The sequence below is a fragment of the Amphiura filiformis genome, unplaced genomic scaffold (genome assembly GCF_039555335.1).
Source record: "Amphiura filiformis unplaced genomic scaffold, Afil_fr2py scaffold_40, whole genome shotgun sequence".
NCBI lineage: Eukaryota > Metazoa > Echinodermata > Ophiuroidea > Amphilepidida > Amphiuridae > Amphiura > Amphiura filiformis.
In genome coordinates, this window is record NW_027305504.1 from 900152 (window position 1) to 924867 (window position 24716).

Below are 24716 nucleotides of genomic sequence, written 5' to 3' on the forward strand. Positions count from 1 at the left end.
GTGGCCCAATATAATCAGGAATGCTCCTTACATTCTCAGAATCAAAATCCGACAGAGGATTTCTTGTGCGCATGCATGGTATTCTTGATGGCATGGAATTACTTTGTACATCATGAGCAGGCAGAGAACACATGGAAGGTAAATACGGACAAAGAAGCTATTAAAACGAGGCACTTGGGTCATTAAGGGTCAACAGGAACAAATTGAGGCTATCATTTACACATCTTGCATTTTAGACAAATTGGCAACAAATAGTGAAATGTATTAATATTTTAAAGTTTCTATTGTTCCAATGTACAATACATAAGCCTCTTACCTACTTTGCAAAATATTTTAACTTATTTTTGTTTATCTTTTTCATTTTGCCCTTTGCTTTGAACTAAAAGACCAAGTGAAGTTTCTATAGTCTGTCTCGTCTTACTAAGTTGCGAGTAACGCCATATTGGATTTTGTAGTGGCAGATTATGACCAGTGCATTTACTCGGTTGCGTTGTCAGCATACAGACACATTGCCCTTCTACGCATGCATGTGTATATGCCTCGGGGGATTCGGTTAACGTGGGCGACTCAAATCTGTCACTGTGAAATCCAACATGGCGTTACTCTCAATTTGAGACGAGGCCGACTATAGTACACTGACTGCAAGGTGCACAATGGGCTATTTCACTGCATCCGCTCCCATTAGGAAGATGACACTGTTATTAAAATTTCAGTTTAACTATATAGTCAATCCGTTTGGATTTTTGTCTGCAGTTAATGTTAAAAATCCAACTGCAACCAATGGATTTAGAATGATTAAAACTGTAAACTTTGGTTGAAATTTCAAAATATTCCTCCATGGAGGGGGAGGCTCAAATGAAATAGCTCAATAATAATGAACAATGGATGAACATTAAGGTTGCATGTGGGGTATTTGTTATCTCCAATTTATCATTGGAGTGGTGACTACTATACCATTTGTTATCCTGGTGTGGCAGTGAAGTCAAGGTGTTGAGGCATCTCTTTCATTCCGAACATCTATGCGGTGTCTTCAATCGTGTACCACAGCGATTTGAAGCAGTACCCAATGAAATGCACACTGACATCACTGCCATATCAGGGTGAAAATTGGTATATTCTGATGTTGCTCGCAATTACTAGAGGTTCTTCCAGGCTTCCAAATTCAAATTTGCACAGCAAATAAATGTTCATTCCATTTCTAAATCAAGAGTCACATATAATGTACTTTTCAACAGCTGGCATTACAAATAAAATCCTGCATAATATAAAAATGGCATTCCCTCTTTGGTTCCTAAACAAAGTGACTGCAATAAGGCCAAAGTGCAAAAGCTCACACATGGTGAGGGTGAGGGTGGCATGGGTGTGGGAGAGAAACCAGCTGGAACCACCCTGATATTTTGATCAAGTGAGTGATACCAAACATTCCCCATGTATAGATCATACTGTACAAGATCTGAAGGTAAAAACATATTCATAATTGTGACACACTATTTCAAATTTTCAGGAGTATAAAATCAAAACAAAAACAAAACAAACAAACATATGGCAGCTATTGCACTTGTAACCTTATCACACTCAATCTGACAAAAATGTGTTGCTATGGTAATGAGACATTTTTGCCTGAATCAGACAGATATCAGCTTATTTGGGTTTGATGATTTGGTTCCGATCCTATCCTAGCGGCGGCATCTTTTGTTGCTTCTGGCACTGGTTCTTCTATTTCAGGCTGTTTACCTTGGCTACCTGGTTTTGTTGTGTCTGGCTCATCACTACAATCCGTTTTGTTAGCTTGGGCCAAGTCTATATTTGTCTCTTCTTTGCATTCTCCTTCCTCCTGCTGCTTAGACTCGGCTTCCAGTCCTTGTTTAAAGTCTATATCAGGTTCGACAATTTGTAAGTCTACTATGTCTGACCCGGGTTGAGAGTCGTCGGTAGTTGATTGATCTACACTAATTTTATCGTCATCAATATTTGTTCCTTGTTGGTTACAATTATTGTTTGTTGCAATTTGTTCGTCATTAAGTTTTTGAGGTTCATTTGTGCCGACTTCTTGAGATTCATTTACGCCGACGTCTTGTTCTGGAATTTGTTCTTCGTCATCTTTCTGGTTTTCTTCCAGTTCAAAACTCTCATCCAAGTCTGGCTCTGCATTATTTTCATTGACTTCACACTCCAACTTTTGGTCTAGTTCTTCAGCTCTGTGGTCTACTTCAGGTTCTCCTACTGGCACTGCAGCTGCTGAAGGTTGGCCATTCTGAACCATGGGGTCAGGGTCGGAGTCCGAGTCAGAGTCTGAAGAGTCACCATCTGGAATGAATTGTCCGACTCCATCTGGACGAGATGACCCATCCTCTTCTTCCAAGAGTCCAAGGGCAATCCCTGCTTCCTTGATCTGTAAATGAAACAAAGCAGCAAAAAAATATATTTTCAAATATATTTCATCTGCAATAAGAAAACTTGCAATTGAAGTAAGAAACTAACTTTGCAATATCTAACTTTGTTGCTATATATGAAGAACTTGGTTCCAAACCATGTTAAATCCACAAACATATGTTTCTGATTTACCTGTGCGATATTGTAATGGGTTGTGATGCTAGAGTAATTTCAGTTGGATGCACCATTACAAAGCAAACAGTGGATGGATGCACAGTAACAATACTGTGTGAGGCCTTTGGTTCCCAAATGAGAACAATAGTCTGCATATTGTTAAGCAGCATTGTTGTGGTAAATAATGGCTTGTTGATGGTACCACCCATTGTTGCTAATGTCAAACTTGTCAAAGTAGTTGTGATTGTATCACACAAGTAAGGGCTCATATTGAAATAGCCTACCACGCTTTCACACAGAAAGAAGGCAGGATTCCCCTCGCTAAGCCCACGCCTCAGGAAAGCTCGGTCATAAAATGGATTATAAAGATGGATTATATGCATCAGTGATACACCCTGCCTTTTGAAGTGGTCCATGACGAATGGGAAGAAAACAAACTGACTATGGCTCATCGCACAACCCAGGAAAGCGCGCTCCTAATTTAAGTGGCTAATTGCAGTGTTATAATCACACAGGATTTTAACAAAAGAAGGCTAACATAGGAAAGCTGCAGGATGGCGCACACCTTCCTGTGTAAGGGAATTTCAATATGAGCCCTAAATGAGAAACATGTGGCTGTGGACTTAACATGGTTTTGAAACAAGCTCTTCATATATTGTGTGTTTGTTGGTGTAAGTGTAAGTGTCGTGGCGTTTGTATGGCTATCCAAATGAGGACAAATACAGGAAGTGCTCTGGAAAAATGTGGACACACAACAACTGAGGATGTCCTTGATAAAATGACTATATTCAGAAGGTTGCAAATTACATAAAAATATGTATGCCACAGGTTCATGTTTGAGGGGTATAGGTAGGGATGCTGTTGGATAGTATGTATCGTGTGTGTTTCGGGTTTAAGTTAGATCCAGAATGAGGTCTTCATTCACCTGTCCACGCGAGTAGGGGTGCATGTGTTTGCTCACCTGTTTCATCCAGTCTAGGCATTCTTTCTTGGATCTAGCCAGCACGTCTCCCTGTCCTTTCAACACTCGTATATTCCAGGCAAAGTTCTCTGTGGCCCTAGTCAGTTTCTTGCCCTTAAGACCTTCTTTGGTTAATAGCACATTGAGTTGATCCTATTGGACAGATAATGGGAGAGATTTGTAAGCAACGTATATTACAAATATTTGAAAACATTGGCAGGTTTGATCTTAAAGACACACATTGAGATTTGCCATTTCCCCTGAAAATGGTAAGAGAGTAACACAAGTAGGTGTAAATTTCACCTTGAGTACAGGGATAGTAATACTATTAGGGTCTGATTTTTCCCACGGCTACCCGATACGTTCTACATGGTAGGACTACAACTGGTCAGTTAGACAGTCACTTCCACATCTGTTTTTTTCTTCAAGTGATGGCTTTAAGATGCACCTGTCTGATTTCACAATCATCAATTATTTCAAGAAAATGTCAAATATATATAAAAAATTGTTAATTATGACAGGCATGAGAATAAACACAGTGTTATATTACTTACATGAAAGACGAGTCCTTTCTTCTGTATCCCATCAATTCTCTGAACGATTTCTTCGGCTTCATCCATCAGCTGCTTACACATAGAAACCATCTGTAGAAAAGTACAGATGAAAAAATGATTGATCACATAAGAACAATTTTCACTTTCTGGTTTATCAATCAAGGTAATTAAAATCACAAATAAATGACAGATTTTTGATGCATACATGTCATTTACCTTTAAAAAGAACATATGTCACATATTTTTATCATCTTTTCTTTTTGATCATCTCTCTTCAAATCACTATTTTGAGACCTACCTGTCCTGTACAAATATCGTCGTTGGGCAGGAAAAACCTATTTGTCATTGGCCCCTGAACATGTATAAAGCAAAAACCCTTATGTAGCTGGTTGGCAGTTTTGTTTTAAACATGTTCAGGGGCCACAAACACATAGGAGGTTTTTCCTGTTCAACAACGATATGTAGATACAGACATGGACGTGCACACCCTGATCACTTTAAGACAACACCAGATTTAACAAACTTTTCAGTATAATTTGCAAGTGATATGCTTACCGACTCGAAACAATTGAGCGCTTTCTTGAGCATCTCTGGCAAGTTTCCCTGGGCTTCTAGATAAGCGCATCCTTCTCTGAACTCTAACCTCAATGCTACCGTCTCTGATGATCCTGCTACTCTGGATGCTAGTAACCTGATGCACTGTTTCAGGTTGGCAATTGATGCAAGTCCACAAGCTTCCTTAAACCTTGTCATGGATGTCTGCACATTCTCCCTTAGGTCTGTGGCTTCTTTCAGTGGCTGAAGAGCACTCTGTTGGTGTAAGATTCATCATACAAATAAGGATTAAAGGGATACACAGCCACTTAATTTCGATACAAAGCATAATACCAACTTTCCAATATTTTGATAGAATACTGTAAAAGTGGAAATTTATGCGCTACATTTATTATCACGCTTTTTTTTTTTCAAGCTGCTGCGAAAATAAAAATGCGCAAATATATTCCTTTTGTGTATAGGTCAATGTAAGGAAACTTAGAATCACAAATTTAAAAACAAAGGGAAACAGCTCAAAAGCACAAAAACCAATCACACAAAAACGTCCACTTTTACAGTAGTGATTAAAAATAACTGACCCTGCTACTGAATTTAACCCAAAACTGGGTTCTTCATATATTACAGACCACCCTTGTACGTTTAATATATGGTTGCCTTCATACGCCATGATTCATCTAACCCAGGGCCAAAGGCAGCCCCCTGAACCCCCTGCCAATGTGGCAGCAATGTATCCAACTATCCAGGCTTCAGCACCCTAGCCCCCATAGACCTCAAAACAAGTTCAGAATTTTCAAAGACCGCAGCGATAAATGTTACCTTGAAGTTTTCATCAATTCCTTTGACACCAACTGTTCTTAGATGTGTGTATTCTCTTGTTCGTCTGGATTTCTTCACTGACATTCCTCTTTTGGTTGGTTTCTGTGAAATAAACCCATTGTGAAATATTTTTATATAATAACAACTTCATGAACAACTAAACCAACACAGATACAATGTTAGCACATAAACAAATGTTTGATCTACCTCTCTATCTCTTCCCCTTACTTCGTTCTGTCCCTCTCCACCATTCTGTCCCTCTCTCTCCATTAAGTCTCTCTGTCTCTTTTCTGTCTAGCCTCTCTTTCATTCATTCATTTCAATATTTCATTTACTCCATCCCTCCTCATCTCTTCAAACTATATTGTATGATGATAGATTTTGTTAATAAACCAAAAGAAAAAATCTGGCAATTGAGTTTGATCTCCCAAAAACATTCCTCAAAACTTTGTACATCAAAATAACAAATTGGCAATGTTTTCTGACATCCATGGACACTCCTGACTTACCCCTCCTCCTCTCTTATTAGTGACTGCTACATGGACAAATAATGAGGCAGGTTCTAAGGATTCTCCTGTATTGGATAGTAATGTTAAATGTCTGTAACCTGCAAGAAAAAAGTCATGAACATGGATTACTATCTCGCTATCTCCACCCTCATCTTCGTCTGTGACTTCCCCTTGATCTTCTTGGCAATCTGGTGACAGTTTCTTGCCCTTTTATGAGCTGTCACAAGAGGAAATTGAATTCTTCAACGATGTAATAGGATATGAAGAAATAGGTTGGACCAGAGTGCACACACTCCATGTTTTGATGTTGCTTATTGAGGGCAAAATAGTGAGCCTCTGTATTATTTTGTCATGTGCTGGACATGTGGGTGAGGGGACAGGTATGTGTGTGGGGGGTGTGTGTTGTTAAATGCCGGCAAATGAGAACCTGTACACACCCTACACAAACGAGGACGCACACTTACCAGGAGATCTCAAATAGCGTAAAAACATGTTTAAAACCCCTCTGTTGGGGGGTTATGGAAAGGTTCCAATCCCCCGCAACGTGTGTAAATGAGATCCACAGTATGTCGATTAATTGCTGATGTGTGCGTCCTCGGTTAGATAGGATTTAGCAAGAGAGGAAAGTTAAAAGTCAAGGTCCTTGTTTGACGGCATTTACAAACAGGGGTGTGTGTGTGAGGTGTGTATGTGGTGTGAGGGTGGCAACGCATGTATGGATAAACACGGTTAATAAAGGACACACACAAGAAATATCTGGGTTAAATTGGAGAACTTGCATCTTTGTATTAGAGGTACTAAACCATAACCTACCTGGTTGCAGGCACTCAAATGGAATAGTATACTGTCCTATGAATTCATCTCCAATGTAGTCATCATCTAATACTACAAATAACCTACCTGGTTGCAGGCACTCAAATGGAATGGTATACTGTCCTATGAATTCATCTCCAATGTAGTCATCATCTAATACTACAAATAACCTACCTGGTTGCAGGCACTCAAATGGAATAGTATACTGTCCTATGAATTCATCTCCAATGTAGTCATCATCTAATACTACAAATAACCTACCTGGTTGCAGGCACTCAAATGGAATAGTATACTGTCCTATGAATTCATCTCCAATGTAGTCATCATCTAATACTACAAATAACCTACCTGGTTGCAGGCACTCAAATGGAATAGTATACTGTCCTATGAATTCATCTCCAATGTAGTCATCATCTAATACTACAAATAACCTACCTGGTTGCAGGCACTCAAATGGAATAGTATACTGTCCTATGAATTCATCTCCAATGTAGTCATCATCTAATACTACAAATAACCTACCTGGTTGCAGGCACTCAAATGGAATAGTATACTGTCCTATGAATTCATCTCCAATGTAGTCATCATCTAATACTACAAATAACCTACCTGGCTGCAGGCACTCAAATGGAATAGTATACTGTCCTATGAATTCATCTCCAATGTAGTCATCATCTAATACTACAAATAACCTACCTGGCTGCAGGCACTCAAATGGAATAGTATACTGTCCTATGAATTCATCTCCAATGTAGTCATCATCTAATACTACAAATAACCTACCTGGTTGCAGGCACTCAAATGGAATAGTATACTGTCCTATGAATTCATCTCCAATGTAGTCATCATCTAATACTACAAATAACCTACCTGGCTGCAGGCACTCAAATGGAATAGTATACTGTCCTATGAATTCATCTCCAATGTAGTCATCATCTAATACTACAAATAACCTACCTGGTTGCAGGCACTCAAATGGAATAGTATACTGTCCTATGAATTCATCTCCAATGTAGTCATCATCTAATACTACAAATAACCTACCTGGTTGCAGGCACTCAAATGGAATAGTATACTGTCCTATGAATTCATCTCCAATGTAGTCATCATCTAATACTACAAATAACCTACCTGGCTGCAGGCACTCAAATGGAATAGTATACTGTCCTATGAATTCATCTCCAATGTAGTCATCATCTAATACTACAAATAACCTACCTGGCTGCAGGCACTCAAATGGAATAGTATACTGTCCTATGAATTCATCTCCAATGTAGTCATCATCTAATACTACAAATAACCTACCTGGTTGCAGGCACTCAAATGGAATAGTATACTGTCCTATGAATTCATCTCCAATGTAGTCATCATCTAATACTACAAATAACCTACCTGGTTGCAGGCACTCAAATGGAATAGTATACTGTCCTATGAATTCATCTCCAATGTAGTCATCATCTAATACTACAAATCTCACAAGGGCTAGTTCTGGTAAGTTGACAGTGAATTCAAAACTTTCATCAAAAATTGGGTTGTACCCTGTAAAAAGAAACAATAATAAAGGAAAGATTAAATAAGTTCATAGATATGCATGCTTAGGGGGCTGGCATTTTCTTCGGAAGGGGGGTCCCAAATATACTGGGGGTCATAAATTTTGGAAAGAAAAATAGGGGGGTCATAACATTTTTGATGACCAAAATGTAGAGAGTCACAATATGACCACAGATAGTGTGTTTATTTTATTCAAAAAGACTGATTTCAATACAATTTTAACCTGTTTCGGGGGTAAGGTGTATCAGGGGTGGGGGGTCATAAAATTTTTGTTGCCGAAATAGGGGGGATCGCAATTTTATTGATGTCAACTTTTTGTAAATTTTGGATGTACACTCTAGATTCCTGTAGGTACAATGCTACCCAGCTACTGTGTGCAGTACTAACTAATCCAGTACCAGTGTGTGTACTGTGCGATTTGCCAATTTTTGCATGCATTCTGGTAAAATCAATTCATTCTTGGGAGCAAGTCAGCAGGAAGAGAGCCCCTTTAAATATGTATCGTATATGTATATGTCAATTGTAGCATACTGGGTCAATAATAAGCATGCCTGGGAAATGATATTCTTTGCCCTCACCCCTCTATTAGTTGAGCACATGATTTATTGCTATGGTGTCTTACCGTTATGTTGTACTGCTTTGGTCCTTTCTTCAGAGCAATCAGCTGGGATGCCAAATATCTCCATGGAAACATAGGGATCTATCACCTGCAAGGAGATTTCAAAACTAGCAATTAAACAAAATCACTTGCAGACTATGAGTTTTTCATGTAGATAACACAAACCAAATCCTGATTTCATTGGAGTATTCCAGTTGAAATCCACACACCCCTATGGAAGACATGACCTTAATCTTGAAGCGAAGGGAATGTGAATTTCAAATGGGATTACCTGATGAATGGGTGACTCCATTCTACACTCCATGTGTGGCAGAATAAGGTCATGTCTTTCATAGGGGGAGTATGGATTACAACTGGAATAGGCCATTTGATTACAGACTTCACATACAACAGAAATTTTCCAATCAAGCATTCATTATATTATTTTGAAAATATTACAAGTATCTATATTTATTAATTTTAATCTTTTCGAGGTGTTTGTGAAAAGTGTAGCCCACTGTTACCCATCTAAAGTTGAAACATACCCACAGGGAAAATGAGTTATACAGTCCTAATCTGTGTCAAATACGGTATTAATAAGATTTCACTCATTTTTGTTGTTGCATGTTTTCAAAACCAAGTACTAAACTACGGTCCATAAAAAAATAGCTAAAAAGTATGCCTTGCTTATACAATTTGAATAACATCAAGGGATACTTGAAAAAGTTTAAATTTCACACTTCAACCTGGGAACAAAATTGACAAATTGTGACCATCCACCACGAAGTGGTAGTAAAGTCAGCTCTAGATCATTTTTCTGTTTATTGCAGATTTGGAAAGAATGCAGTTTCAGCTTTAAAATGACACCTCAACCAGCTTCAATGGACATCTGGAAGTGAAGTTATGGTTCATCAAAGGTCAAATTCTTACTATATTTTACATAGAAATCCATATATTGTTTTTGATTGTATCTCAAAATGGAAAATGCAGACTTTACGACCAGTTTGTGGTGGATGGGCACAATTAACGTACAACTATTTAGTAATAGTACACAATTAAAATCATCTTACGTCTCCCTTTGAGCCTGATCCCTTGGGTTTAGGGAATCTCTGGCCACTTATGATCTTGATGTGTAGAATCTGTGGTGTTGTACCAGGAATGATGTCTCTTGAGTTAGCACTGAAATAGGAAATTGCTGACGAAAGAAAAACATACAGGATTATTGTCATGAGATGCTGTAAATGATCATGTTGATGACTCAGCAGCACAAAGACATATCTCCATTAGCAGCTGTGGACAGTTCACTCACACATAGTGCATGCACTGTGAATTGACTAAACTCATGCATATTACAGGCAAACGTATATACAGTAGCTTATAATGGAGATACGTCTTTCTGCCGCTGAGTCTGCAATTGAATTAACTGGAAACCAAACTTTTTTGTAACTTTCTGAACGGAACAAATATCTTAATGTATTCGCAACTTAAATTTATTTATTTATTTATTTATTTATTAACCATATTTAAGCAGGGTAACCTACTCAACAAATATTACAATGTTGATTTTCAGTAGGGCCCTGAGACAAACATATAAAAGCATTAAATACATGTAGATTATACATTATTAAAAACCATAAAAAATTGAGCTTTCATAAATATTACATATCATTAAAATACCTTATATAAATATTATACAGCATGAAAACCAAGTTTTTGTAATTAAAAATAATTGAAAGAGCTACACGAAGTATTTAAAAACATTTGACATGTATGAGCTGCAGAATTAGTTGTGCTACAATTTCAGGTCTTCTTTGAGTTTCTTTTTGAATTGCATTAGTGAGTTGACTTGACGAATATCTTTCAAAATAACATTCCATAATACGCTAAATGATTTTGACACAGGGAGATTTGATTGAAAAACAAAGAAAGCAAAGTAACCTTACATCATATGTGCATCATACAGGCAGTAAAAAAACCCGAAGAGATAAAAAGGACAATTTGATGGTTACAATAGATAGTGACTTTATCTAGCTACACATCCAGACATGATTTGAAACTCTCTAAGAGAAGGACATACTAAACAAAAAGTGTACAATACTGGTGGTCTTCAAGTAATTGAGAGTGGTTTGATTCAGTCAATGGACAGGACAGGACAGGACACTTTCTGGAGACAGACAAAGACACTTACCTTCTCTCATGATGCTAGGTTTGAGCACATATCCACACTGGCCATTTTGGTGAAACTTGCCATCGTATAGATCTGTCATCAGACCTGGGGTTTGGTAATTCAGAGCAACTGGAGAAAAGAGGAAAAATAGCACTTTTTGTTCAAAAATTATGACATAAATATTTAGAAATGATAAGCATTCTTGTCTATGCTGACAAACATTTGCACATTGGGGTCATTTGACGGAATGAGCTATATAAGTATGTCATTCAATCAAACAATGAAACCAAAAACAGACACTTTTATTATCGACAGTAATTGAGATGAGTGCCTATCAAGGGTGAAATTAAGTGGGAGATGGGAGCTGTTTGGCCCCAGAAACTCTGAAATGTCCCCTGGTTCCATCTTAGTTTTAGTTAACCAGGGAACACTTTTCTCACAAAACTGGCCCCAGCATAGTGAACCAAAAATATCAAATTCAAAGCAACTAGTGCTTATTGAACTCACATCTAGTTATTTTTATAAGCCCCTTGGTAATTGGAAATGGTCCCTGGTTCCTCCAAATCTTGGCGAACCAGGGGCTATATTTTCTGCCAAAGTGGCCCCTGGTTCAAGCTCTCTTATTTTCACCCTTGGTGCCTATTAATTTTAATTTGCTCAACAACTGAATATTCATACCCCATATCTGAAAAAATTGATTTGATTCCTCAGTATACAACCACCTCGCACAACACTTCTTTACCAATTTGGCATGCTAATTTGTAACAATAAACTTGAGATTTGCCATTTGCAGAATGCACTGTGGTAAGATAAGGAAAGATCATCAACGCTTTGTCCCCATGCACACTCAAACCCCCTACTTGTAAAGACCTGTAAATGAGAACCAAACCCAGGACCTTGCACACCCAAAGCAAAGCTCCAAATCTTAACCCCCTTTGACTTTTTGCTGTCCAACTGAGACATGACTCTACACCGGCAAATGAGACGTGGTCTTAGATGCATTTTTACATTGTTTGCAATACGCTAACTAGGGAAAGGGAATCATGGACATCCTTGGTTCCTGGATGTCCTTGGTTATCATGTATTTTTGAGGGATTCATTCTTGTTTGTAAGTCTTTACAAACACACACCACTCACACATGTTAGGATTAGGCAAGACCCTTGACAGATATATCTTACTGTGACTCACAATAAAGCCTTCCAACCTCTCCCTGCCCAACCTCTTCCCAGCCCCCCACCCCTCCCCTCCACACCCACACACCTGTTCTTACCTATCTGACAGCCTGCGTTCCATAAATCTTGAGGATTATAATTACTAGAGTCCACTCTGTTAGGATTAGGGAAGACCCTTGACAGATATCTCTTGTTGTGACTCACAATAAATCCTTCCAACCTCTCCCCTGACCAACCTCTTCCCAGCCCCTCCCCTCCACACCCACACACCTGTTCTTACCTATCTGACAGCCCGCATTCCATAAATCTTGAGGATTATAATTACTGGAGTCCACTCTGTTAGGATTAGGGAAGACCCTTGACAGATATCTCTTATTGTGATTTACAAAGTCTTCACCACACGTATTGGAAAACTTGTTGGCCACGCCCTCACTGAAGGAACAGATCTCCCAGTACTTTTCTGTGAAACAAAGGAAAACAAAGAATGGTATCCAAACTTGCGAATATATGATTCTCTTCTAGAAACACAATCACAAAGGACAAAAAGGACATTGTCAACAACATCTAGAAACACTGGAGAATCATCAGTCAGTCTACCAACAGCATTACACCTCTGATGACGGAGAATGGTTTCTCTGAAATATTCGGTTCAAAAAGTTTCAAAATATATCTTTGTTGGTATCCAAACTTAATTTACACTCAATTACTGAAAGTTTGCAATTTACACTTTGCAAAAAGTTTATTTCCCCAGAAAGAAAAAGAAAATTGTGTATTTATATAACTTTTTTTATCTTTCCCATGTGTATTTATTTAACTTATCAACAAAGGTAGTACTTTTAACATTTGAACTTTGTGTGATAAATCAAGAACTTACGATTTTGAGCGGCTTCCTGGAAATCGTCAAAACGTACAGATTTGCATAGAGTGACTAGATCTGAAAGCTCTTTTATTAACACCCTCTTCTTGACAGCGCCCTCCTTTTTTAATCTCCTCCTCTCACTATCTCCACCCTCATCTTCGTCTGTGACTTCCCCTTGATCTTCTTGGCAATCTGTGTCCAGTTTCTTGCCCTATAGAAAAGAAATCAAATAAGTGTAGCTGTTATGTGTAGTTTGTATTGTTTACTGTTTACTGTTTACCCTGACTTGTTTATCAGGTACAATCTGCTTATTTCAGTTATTGTTGTTAGAACATTTGACTTGCTATCTGAAGGTCTGGGGTTCAAATCCCAGCACAGGCATGTATGTCCAGTGTTTTTTTTCTCTGGCTTATTTGCCTATGCATATTATATGTTTCCATTGTAATTTCATGTTTAAATGTGCAATACCATTTTTCACCCCGATGTGGCAGCGACGTCAATGTGTAGAAGCAGCTGCTTTGCACACTCATCTATGCAGCATCGTAAAATGTGCAAATGTTTATGCCAGTGCTTTGAGCAGAATCATCCATTGTCCAAAATGAGAATGCGCTAACAACATGCAGAATAACAACACAAAGTTGTCAGGGGTACCTACCTTAATTAGTAGCCTATGTCTGAGTTGTTCAGGAGATGGAAGGTACTGTGCATCTTCATTAATATTTTCCTCATAAAGTTTGTCTGCAGAAATAAAACACATTTTAATTTCATAAGTGGTATGAATAGATATAAAGTATTTATGAATTGCAGTTAACGGGCTCGTCACAACTGATTTAGTAATTGATGATGATAGTTATAAGCCACATTGAGTCCATTTCAAGAAAAATGGGAAAGAAAGTTGTTGCATCCCATGCAGTTTCAATGCAAGGTGGTACTGTCCAATGCTCATTATTTCACTATGAATCTTGCACAGAGGGTGTAGATAACCGCACACGTAGCAGAAACTAACACTACACATTGATCGGCTCGTAATCGGCGGGCCTTATAGCATCGCGGATTAATATCTATATATTTTATTTTGGGAATTGTCTTGTGAAATCTTGCCAGAAGCATCTCAAATTATTCATTCAAGTCTAATACGTTGTTTATTTTCTTTAACAAGCACAATAGAGACCAGACGGGTCAACTATGACACTTTTAATGTGGGTCTACTTTTCGGCGTAGTGATAAAAGCCTAACAATTCCCGCCGATTACGAGTTGATCAAACGGTAGTTCCATTTTCATTATTTTATGACTTAACTCCTTTTTAGAACTAGCATCCTTAATTGGTGCACCAAAAGGCTGTGTTCCAGCATTTGTGCTAAAATTGGTCACTTTCTTGCCCTCCTATATGTCACTTTCAACCTTTACACAATGTAAAACACTAACATATTTCATTAGGTATTGTTTCTTACCTCCAAATACTGTTTTGATATAATGAGCCATGACTTTCTGTTGTTCCACACAACAATGGTTTTCTATTGCCAATATCACAGGATAACTGCAGAAGAAAAGAAAACAAGATTATAACAAAAATTATCTGGAATCTATGGGCAACAAGAATGGACAAAAACTGAGCAACTTCATGAACATTTTTAGAATAGTGGCAATAGTTGCAGAACTTTTGTTTGTTTGTAGCAACATATTTTTTGGCAATTTGTTACTTTTCCTTAAGCGAAATGAATAAAGTGAGTGAAGCATTTCGACAAGACACAGTGAAATATTGATATTTTTTCTGTACCAGTTTTTTGTAAGCAACTTAAAATGATAGAGAGAGGTGAAATTGCTTTCTGTAGCTCATTAGAAAAGAGTTTTTCATCAGATTTCTATACCCTTTTTTCTTGAAAATAGAAATAACATGTAAATCAATTGTGAAATGGAGCATTTGTACAATAACTATCTGACAAGTGCTGTGAGATGCTGATATAATTGATTCCTAATGCATACTTCCATTTCATATCTTCCATATCAAATGATAATTATAAAGAAAATAGTTCCTCTGAAGTCTAAGCATGAGATTGTTAAAAAGCTTTTGTGCCTATAATATCAACTGATTTCCAATCTCTGATTTTAAATGGATTGCCTCCAGAAAAAATGAAAGTGTGTGTAGATTTGTGGCTTTATAGGCAACAAATGCATTAAAAGGAACCCGATTCAACATTTATAGACAACAACAGCATTAGAAGGAACCCGATTAACAATTCCAAATGGTTTTTATAAGAAAAAAAATATTTAAGAGTTCTATATTGAACCTGAGAAACAATTCCAAAAGTTTTTTTATTGTTCCTTCTGGTGATATTAAAATGATGCAACGCACCCAACGACTTTGTGTTGTATACCCCAACTTTCCTACATTAGCTTCAGTTTCAGCCATTTTATCATTTAGAGTTGATAGTTTAGTGGTTTGGGCATTATTTCAGGTTTGAATCCCATGTTGATTTTTTATCTGGAGTTTGTGCTGACACTTGTTCATTTTGTTTGTCTTGTTTTAATTGTAACAGTGTGCCAGAAGATTGATCGCAACAAATTGCAGTACTTTGGTCACATCTCAAGAAGAAATGGTGACAACTTGGAGAAGATAAAAGTTCAGGGTCAAGTTGAAGGACTTTGCATAAGAGGCAGACAGAAGCTCCATTGGACTGATGGAATCAAATAATCCACTGGACTATCCCTGACGAGTGCTAACCATCTTGCATTGGACAGGCAGAGTTGGAACAACATCATCAAAAGGGTCACAACGGGTAACACATTCATTGTGTTATCCTCTCCTTTTAACCTAATATAATGTGCCAAACACATGCTGGTTGTAAGCACCAATTTCTACTTTTGCTAAATTAAGGAATGTAGATACTAATGTATATTCATGTAGGATTTAAACTAGACCTGATCCTTTGGAAGTCAAACACATCTTTAATTATTTCATGCCATTTCTAAAATATAAATACAACGCTTACTCTGATGTCTCAAATGCATGTTGGTTAATGGCCTCTACTACAGCTTTGAAGGAGATTTTAGATGTTAATGTGTGACCATGGTAGATGATTGGTTCACCATTGGCTCCATCCCAACAGTCCACTGTAAGGTAAAAAGAAACAGGAAACCAACAAAAATATTAGGTACAGGGTAAAAATAAACTGTTCATTTGTAAAATCTTCATATTCAGTCCTGCTATGAGGTGCTGGCAGTGGCGGCACCAGGATATTTTTTGGGGGGAATGGGGGTCTTGGGGTAATTAGCAAAATTCAGGGAGGCAAATATCACAAAATATTTTGGAAAATTGACTTTTGGTATGGGCATGTAGAATAGAGCAAAATCTTCCAAACTATGCATAAAAATATCTAGTTTGGCCTAAATTTGTGCATTTCAGGCCCAAAGTTGACAAAATGTTTAATTCCCTACATCCCTAAAGAAACGCACTCTTCCCCAAAATTGGGAATTGGCAATTTCAAGGACAGGTGGGCTCCTGATGGATATGGATAGTACACAGATTTGTATTTAACATGCCATTTAATTTTTATTAACAATTAATTAATCCAGATTTCTTCCTCTCAAGTGTAAAGAGTTATCCTGCTGATAAAACTTCAGCTGCACTTAAAATCTCAGCAGCTGAAGGGAGTATCCCATCATGCATTGCAGTGTATCTGCTTGCTCCATAGCAAATGTATATACAAAATAAGTAAGAGCTGCTTAAGTATTGATGGATAAATTCACAATAATTTAGGGGTGCCATATTTTTTAACAAAAGTTTAAGTAGCCTACCCCTATGGTGGTGCCATAGGGTGGGGGCATGGGGGAAATGCCCCAGTCAGAACTCTTGCCCTCCTGTTGCCCCCTCCCCCAGTAAAAACCCCAACATTATGAAAATTTCCATTTTTTGTGGCGAAATTAAAATTTCCCCCCATGCCCCCGAAAAAAATTCCTGGTGCCATCAGTCACTGCCTCTAATGTTAGCAAGTAATTGAAAGTTGAAGTGAGGGGTTCATTTTCTATGGCAAGTGTAGTTCTGTTATGGTACTGCAAAGCATAATGGGATAGGACCTTTCAGCTGCTGTGACTCAAAATATCAAAGAGTGTAACAAACAGTACTACAAGTATGTTACTAAGTAGCTAATGCCTCCTGCATGGTAATTTAGACAATGTGATTCAATTTCAAAAAAATTCATATCATACTTGGGAAATTGGTTTGCAAATGGGAGAATGCAAACCTCCATTTGCGATTCAGGAATGTACAATTGGCCCAGTTTCTTTTTGTGCTAATTCATTTTGTTCAGTTCAAATGCTGTGATCAAAAACTAAAAATAATCAAATAATAACTACTGTTTTTTCTACATTTCCTCTGCCATATTGGTATTTAGATATTTTTTGTTCAGATTTGTATGCAGTTTTAAGCAAGGAGAAACCCTGCTGGTGAACTTGGTGACATTTTAGAAATTGAAATCTTCAATGACATAATACAGTTTGAATGTCATAATAATATCTGATGCAAAGCAAAACCCTTCTCTTCCACACTTTCCTTCAAATTCCTTTCAATCAATGTTAGTGACTGGAATAACTTATGCAACAATCATAATGATCATCTTGGGGCAAAATTAATAATAAGTACTAAAAAGTAACACACCATTTTCCCCTGAAATGCAGTTTAATGCTGCAAAAAGTTTTAAAATTCTCAAATTCAATATAATAAACATATTTTGGAAAGGTGCTTAAATTTCAAACCTGTCAAATAAATTAATCATTCATATGGATAGACATTCTAATTTTGTTAGCAATTTCACTCATTTTAGAAGAGGTTTGTACTCGCAAAATCAAATCAGCTTTTGTAGATTATAAGTGAGGCACCTTGGTTTGTGTCAGACATTCTTATAAATGAAATTTGAATTTGACTGATTGCTACCGTGGTTTTAGGACTTGCTTTAGGTCCATTTTACACAAATGAAAAATACTTGCTTTGGGTACTATTTGAAAATCCTTGTTCATGTACACAGGTGAAATACAAGTCCTCCCCTAAATAAAATACACATTTTTTTCCTTGAAATTTTCACAGTATGTTGTTATGAACATATAGTAAGGAAAACTAAGGAATGCTTGAATTGGTGCCAATTTAGCGATGCTAAATCATTTTGAGGACTTTTATCAAATTCTCTACAAAAAGCTCGCACACTGACGGCTTGTAAGTAAATTTGACTGACAGGGTTCTACGAACTAGAAACCCAAATATTTGCACATTGAACATTTGCAGACACAATGGATTATCAATCCCAACATTGCTTGTATTAAAGCTACATGCTTATACTATCTAAATGTGAAAATGTCTGTATCAATTCAAAGAATAATATTAGCATTTTGTTATTGCAGTTGGTGACATATTATCATACTTGACCTATAACTTAAGCTAAAAAGTGTTGAAAAACGTGTTGCTTGCTTGAAGAAAAAACTATAGATCTATTCGCTGTCAACGTAATAATCGGATTACGGATTAACTACCATAGCAATGGATGAATACAATTTTTGACTATATCGCCTTGCACTACAATGTTCATGCGGTACCTATGCATTGAACCATATCACTCGCACATGTAATATAAGTATCTTTGAAAAGAGCGGTATTGCATTCAATCTATGATTGCAGGCATACACAGGTAATGAGTGCAACCTGCTTGTAGTACATGGCCATATAGTCAAAATTGTATTCATCCATTGCTATGGTAGTTAATCCAATTTATTACGTCACTTTGACAGCGAATAGATGGCCTAGAGGCTAAAACATGCATCAATTCTTGGTATTATACTTATGAAAGTTGAAATTAAAACTTCGACACCATAAAAGAGACAATATTGGATGAATTTAAAATATTGTTCCATAAATATTGTTGCATATAACATGTATACTCACATTCCACCCATCTGCAGCCTTTCTGTAATGCACTAACGTAAGCAGTGACACTGGACGGACCTTTCAACTGGTCTTCTGTTAGATACCTAAATATATAAATACAGAATTCAAATAAATTGTGAGAATCTGGATGATTACTATACAAGATGTTACAAGCACCATGAATGCCAAAGTGAAATGATAAGCAAATGAATATGCTGCCCCAAGCTCACACTTGGAAAAATGATGTGCACATGAAGAATTCAGATACTAAAGCTGATAAATACCATTTTTCAAAAAACTATTTGAGTTACGGCCACCAGTATGTGCTCTATAATATTGCTATAGGCAATTACTAGGCCGGTTGCAGCCAAACCCAGCGCAAACCTATCCGCACTTAGATTGTAACATCTACCAATTATCTGTGCAGCTCCCCAAATTCTATTTGGTGACTAATCACCAGTTTTTGAAAGCAGGAGGAAACCGGAGATCCTGGAGAAAACCTGCGAGAGAGAGAGAGCATGGATCGGGATAAACCAAGTGCACATACAGTCCTTGGGCATGGCTGGGGCTTAAACCTGGGACTTCAGTGGTGCAAGGCGAGGGGAAAACCGCTGCGCCAACTCGCTCACACTCTTTGTGCTTTAGGATTTGATCTTTCCCCATCTAGAAATTTTGTACCAGATCAAAGCCTGCTAGTACAATCCCTTTGTATAGAGTGGTGCAGCTATTGAATAGCACCTGCTTAGTGTTTATTGCAATACCACAGACTACAACAGACTATGTATCAACAGTCAAAGTCCCTGTGCATTGTATGCTGTGAATTCTCGCATACTCATAAGGGCGATTTTGTCGCATATTGTGCAATTGTACCGTGTCTAACAATCACGCCATCATACCCGTTAGAGCGCTGCGTAGACCATAAAAATATGTGGTAAGTACGTAGCAGTTTCGCCTGTCGCATCGGCCCTCATTACCGGGTGATGCTGAGACTCTGACCGCTTGTACGCGGTCTGTTATCTTTTTTGTCCATGGCAACAACAAAAATGGCAATAATTGCAGAGTTTACAATATAAAGCAATTATATGTAAATGTATTAAATATTTGACCCAATTCACATGATATTATTAAGGATGTTGTTAGTGTCCTCGTGACAAATGAATACTTATAATAATTAGTATTAGCCAATGTACAGTTTGAAGTTATGTATAATAATATCATTAGTGTACCGATAAATAAGACTCAAGGGCATCACCACAGGGAAAACCTATAATGAACTTATTACAAAATAAGTTTTGTGGTCATTATAGGCTATTCCATTTGTTATCTACACCCCTCTGTGGAGGTTATCACTGTTATCTCATTTCTAGTTGAACAATATGGTCAATCAAATGGGAAATTTTGCATATTGGGCTAATCCAGTTGAAAATCACACTCCCCTGTGGAAGATTTTTGAAATATAGTCCACAGGGGGAGTATGAATTTCAAATGGAATTAGCACATTAACCAACTCTACTTGAAACTCGCCTTCCCTCTGTTGAAGATTCAGATCAAATCTTTCTCAGAGGGTGTATGAAATGCAAATAGGGCTGCCAAATTAATGTGTTCATTCCATTTGAAATTCATAATCCCCCTGTGGAAGGTATTTTCCAAAATCTTCCACAGGGATAGTGTGGAATTTAAATGGAATGAACCATTTAATGTACAATTCTGGTTGAAACCTTTTTAGACCATATTTTACTTTGTTTGGAATCCCAAAATCTCCCAATCCCTTTTTACCATATGGTTTGATTTGGAATAGCTAACACTGTTAAATTTGGTTGGCCTCCAAAAAATCTTCTTCTGGTGGGGGTTCAAATGAAATAGCCCAATGCAAGAATGCTGCAAGCAGTTTCATTGTCCCTCCTACTTGCGACAATCTTGCATCCATCACATGATTTATCATTTAATAGGGATGTGATTAAATAAAAGGCTGTTTTGTCTTTAGGTAGCATTACCTAGACCCAAACTTCTTTCGTAATTCAGCTCGGAAGGATGCTTTAAAGTGGCCTTTCCCTTTGGTGCCATCAAATCTGCTAAAACTAGGGTATTCACAAATAATCAGTATTGATCTAGTCATATTTACCCAAACAAAGCGATTTAAACATTATTTAAACAGTATTTTTTGTTTTATTTCTGTTAAAATTTGCAATATATTATTGTCTTAACCAGTTCTAAGATGTTCATGCATATTAGTTGCAAAAAATGATGTGTTTGCAAAGTTGTTACCTGTTGCAAAATCGTTCATCGCTCTAGAAGATTTTTTTTATTTAAAGTCATCAATACATTGTGTTTGTAATCATCAGAATTTAATTACCAAAATCGGCTTGTTTTGATTGATTGAACATGCTATTAATGAAGCTGAGCGGTGAAGAAAAACTAAACTTCAAATTAAAATGGGTAATGTTCAATTTAGTGATGAAATATATTGGTGATATCACAGAGTGACCACTCACTCATTTTCCATTGGGCACGTGTCACTTGTATACCTGAATAACAAAAGATCTCACTTTGATGTTATTTTCAGTAATTTTTTCATTGTTACTCTGAATAATTTCAGTGTGATATTTAGTGTCATAGTGACATATTTATCATCATTCCCTTCTATACTCCTGCCCTTCCAATACTCAAGGATGTTCAGGATACAGCAACAGAATTGTGTCTTAAGTAACTAGTATGCCTTGTCGATAATGTGAAAATGTGGATCACTACACTCTCCCTAACCAATCTATTGTTGTCCCCTAAATACTTGTGTATCTACTGTTTCATGTCTTGATTTGACATCTTTTTTATATCTAGTTCTGTGTTATGTAGTAAAAAGGCAATGAGATCAAGGCCAAGTTATAGCTTGACATACACCACGGTTTAAAAATTAGAGTCACTACACACTACCCCATTTAGATATTGCTGTCCCAGAGTCATTACACACTACCCCACCTAGATATTGCTGTCCCTTTGTATTACTTACGTATTATGAGATGCAGCAATAAAGTAATGTGATAATGGCTGTGTCATATCTTGACATACTCTTCTCTGATGGGGATCAAAGATGTCACATTCTTCAGACAAGAGAAATCTTGTGAAACCTGCAGAATAATCAAAATAAAGAAACAAACATTTGAAGAAGAAATTAAGTAAGGTAAAATATGGTAAGGGTTATAACCCGTTATATTAGGCCTTATTGCAACCACATTAGTAACAGCCTACATCCAATCCAGATACTAATTTCAGGGTATTTACGGGTCCTCCCATGGAGTAGCAGGACACTCAGGGCTTGGAAGAGGCGAAAGATGGGTTTCCAAATTATGGTTACAGAAGTTGGGTCTTGATCATTGAGAGATGTGGCATCGTAGGCATATATCATAGTAGTTTAAAAGGTCAGGGTAGGTATATGGGTAACGTGTGTTGGGCAATTAGAGATAGGCCTTTTATGAGAACTGCCAACCGCAAAATCTAGTTAACAATAAAAACATAATAAGAAAATTGTGCAGTTTTTGATCATAGTTTCAAACATATACATTGGATTTTTAAAGTAGGTTATCAATTTAAACAAACATAGGGCAAATAGATGTTGAGGGCTTTAACATAAGAACTTTTAATATGGTGCATACCGCCTTTTGCAACTGAACCCTTCATATGTATCTTTTCAATCACTATGAGCCTAAATGACCTCACCTCCGATGGCATAGTTCTATTACCTCAATTCAATGGTTTAGCAAAGGTTGACCTTAAGCTGTGGAGTGTGAGTTTTAGTACACAAAATATCCAAAGTTCATTCTATGAGTGTACAACTTAATGAAGGTTATAGAACTGTGTCCTGACAGATGGTAATGTTAGAGATCTTGGTGAATAACAAGAAAGTCCAAAAGCCTTGAAAATGGTCAATGCTTTGCTTATTAAGAAAACCGTAAGGGACTTAAAGACTTATTTTATGGTAAAAAAGTATCCCGGGAGATTTTATCAAAATAAAATCTACTTTGTGTAAAATAAAAAATAAGATGGAGGTCACTTACCATCGATCCCGAGATGGCCCAATTCTCTTCCCTCCGCTGATGGCTCGTATTTTTCGATGATAGTCAAACATCTTTCTCTAGTGACCCCGGCCATCTGAATAGGAGAAAGAAAAACAAATGACCATGCATTGATGTACGTTAGGGAAACATGGCTGGACATGGAGTCAATATATGAAAAGCGAGTCAATATTATACAAATATTTAATGGAAATAAGCCATAGGATTGTTATTTCTAAAGGGTCCAGACCTTTTATTCCAAGAGCTCTAAAATGATTTTTTCAAAATTTGAATCTAATGTACACATGGGAGATAGTTCTCAGCACAGTTGAAAGAAACAAATATTACACAAACAGTGAGAAATATTAATGGATTTGAGCAAAAAAAACACAGAGAAGCTGTGATCAATAAACACATTTTGCTTCCAAAAATGTTTCTTCTAAACAATATGGTAAAAAAATATGGGTTTTCCTTATATATAGGTGTATGGTTTATAACTTCTTTCTTATTGCTTTAAATTTTATGTGCTCAGAAGAAGAAAGAGGTTTGTTTCAGGAGAAACCCCATTATAGACATATAGTAGGAATCTAAACATTTCAGGCCAATTTACACTACTTCTGCCGAAATATTATACTTTGGCTAGAAACAAGACTATAGTAAGAATTCCAATTGAATGAACGCAGCTTTCAACAGCTGCACTCGATCCAACCGCGATCGTATATCGCGTATTTCAAACTACAACGCGAACACACGACCTTGGATACAATGCTAACCAATCACGAGTGCGTTGGCATGGTTGGATTCACTTCGCGTTACTCACGCACAGTCGCTGCACGCTGGCGTACATTGCATGAGTGTACGCAAAAATTTGTCACGCTTTTGAAAGCTGCGTTCATTCAATTGGAATTCTCACTATAGAAGTCAATTGGTCTTATAGAACCAATTAGTCCTACATTATATTTATTTTCTTCTTAACCTGCATTTCATCTAGCCTACATAATCCAACATGTTAAACAAAGGTGCACAATTTCAGAATCTTGTAACCTTTTACTTATACACTAGCCGAGTTGTGAGAAATTAGTCAAATAAATGGTAGGGAGGAGCATTAAGATATGACAATGGGTTTAATTTCTAAGACAATCAATCAATCTTTATTTCATTCAAAAATACAACAATACAATAACAGCAAAACATACACATTTGTACTAAGGATCATTTTGCAGTATAAGGATCTCATTTCTCAAATTATAATGACTTTATTCCCAAAACATTTCAGGATTTCTGCCAAATTTAGCATGTTAAACATGTGCGGAGTGTGTTCTGAAGCACATCCGCTCCATACAATAACCTACACAGGTAGTGCATCTCTATATACCTCTGATACGGAAATAACCCAGCACCCTGGGGCAATGAATTAGCTTACATCGGTACCACAGCTATTATGTAGACTACAAATGACGTCTTTTAGCAGCAACTAAAACATTCCATCATACAAACCTTTATTCCGCTTACCGGTGATCTATATACCAAACCCATCTCTATCCGCCTCAAATCCTCATATAACTAAACAAAAAACCCTTCGGGCGCATGACCCAAATTCAATGACTTATATAGACTGAGGAGAGTTGCATGAATGCAAGCAGCAACACATTGAT

At 37.2% G+C, this 24716-nt stretch overlaps 1 protein-coding gene across 1 annotated transcript in view; it reads right to left on the reverse strand.

Moving 5' to 3' along the window:
• Nucleotides 1-368: 368 nt before the first annotated feature.
• LOC140144115 (inactive phospholipase C-like protein 1) overlaps nt 369-24716 on the reverse strand; it is a 132803-nt gene continuing 108455 nt past the window's right edge. Inside the window, exons 8-25 of the mRNA XM_072165950.1 lie at nt 23065-23158; nt 22020-22137; nt 19034-19119; nt 16095-16215; nt 14556-14641; nt 13759-13841; nt 13119-13314; nt 12525-12704; nt 11093-11200; nt 9975-10099; nt 8929-9013; nt 8148-8294; nt 5943-6040; nt 5434-5535; nt 4618-4872; nt 4063-4152; nt 3509-3661; nt 369-2392 (exon numbers count right to left, since the gene is read on the reverse strand). Coding sequence (XP_072022051.1) covers nt 1637-2392; nt 3509-3661; nt 4063-4152; nt 4618-4872; nt 5434-5535; nt 5943-6040; nt 8148-8294; nt 8929-9013; nt 9975-10099; nt 11093-11200; nt 12525-12704; nt 13119-13314; nt 13759-13841; nt 14556-14641; nt 16095-16215; nt 19034-19119; nt 22020-22137; nt 23065-23158 — 2883 coding nt within the window. The 3' untranslated portion in view covers nt 369-1636. The remainder of the gene's footprint in view (nt 2393-3508; nt 3662-4062; nt 4153-4617; nt 4873-5433; nt 5536-5942; nt 6041-8147; nt 8295-8928; nt 9014-9974; nt 10100-11092; nt 11201-12524; nt 12705-13118; nt 13315-13758; nt 13842-14555; nt 14642-16094; nt 16216-19033; nt 19120-22019; nt 22138-23064; nt 23159-24716) is intronic.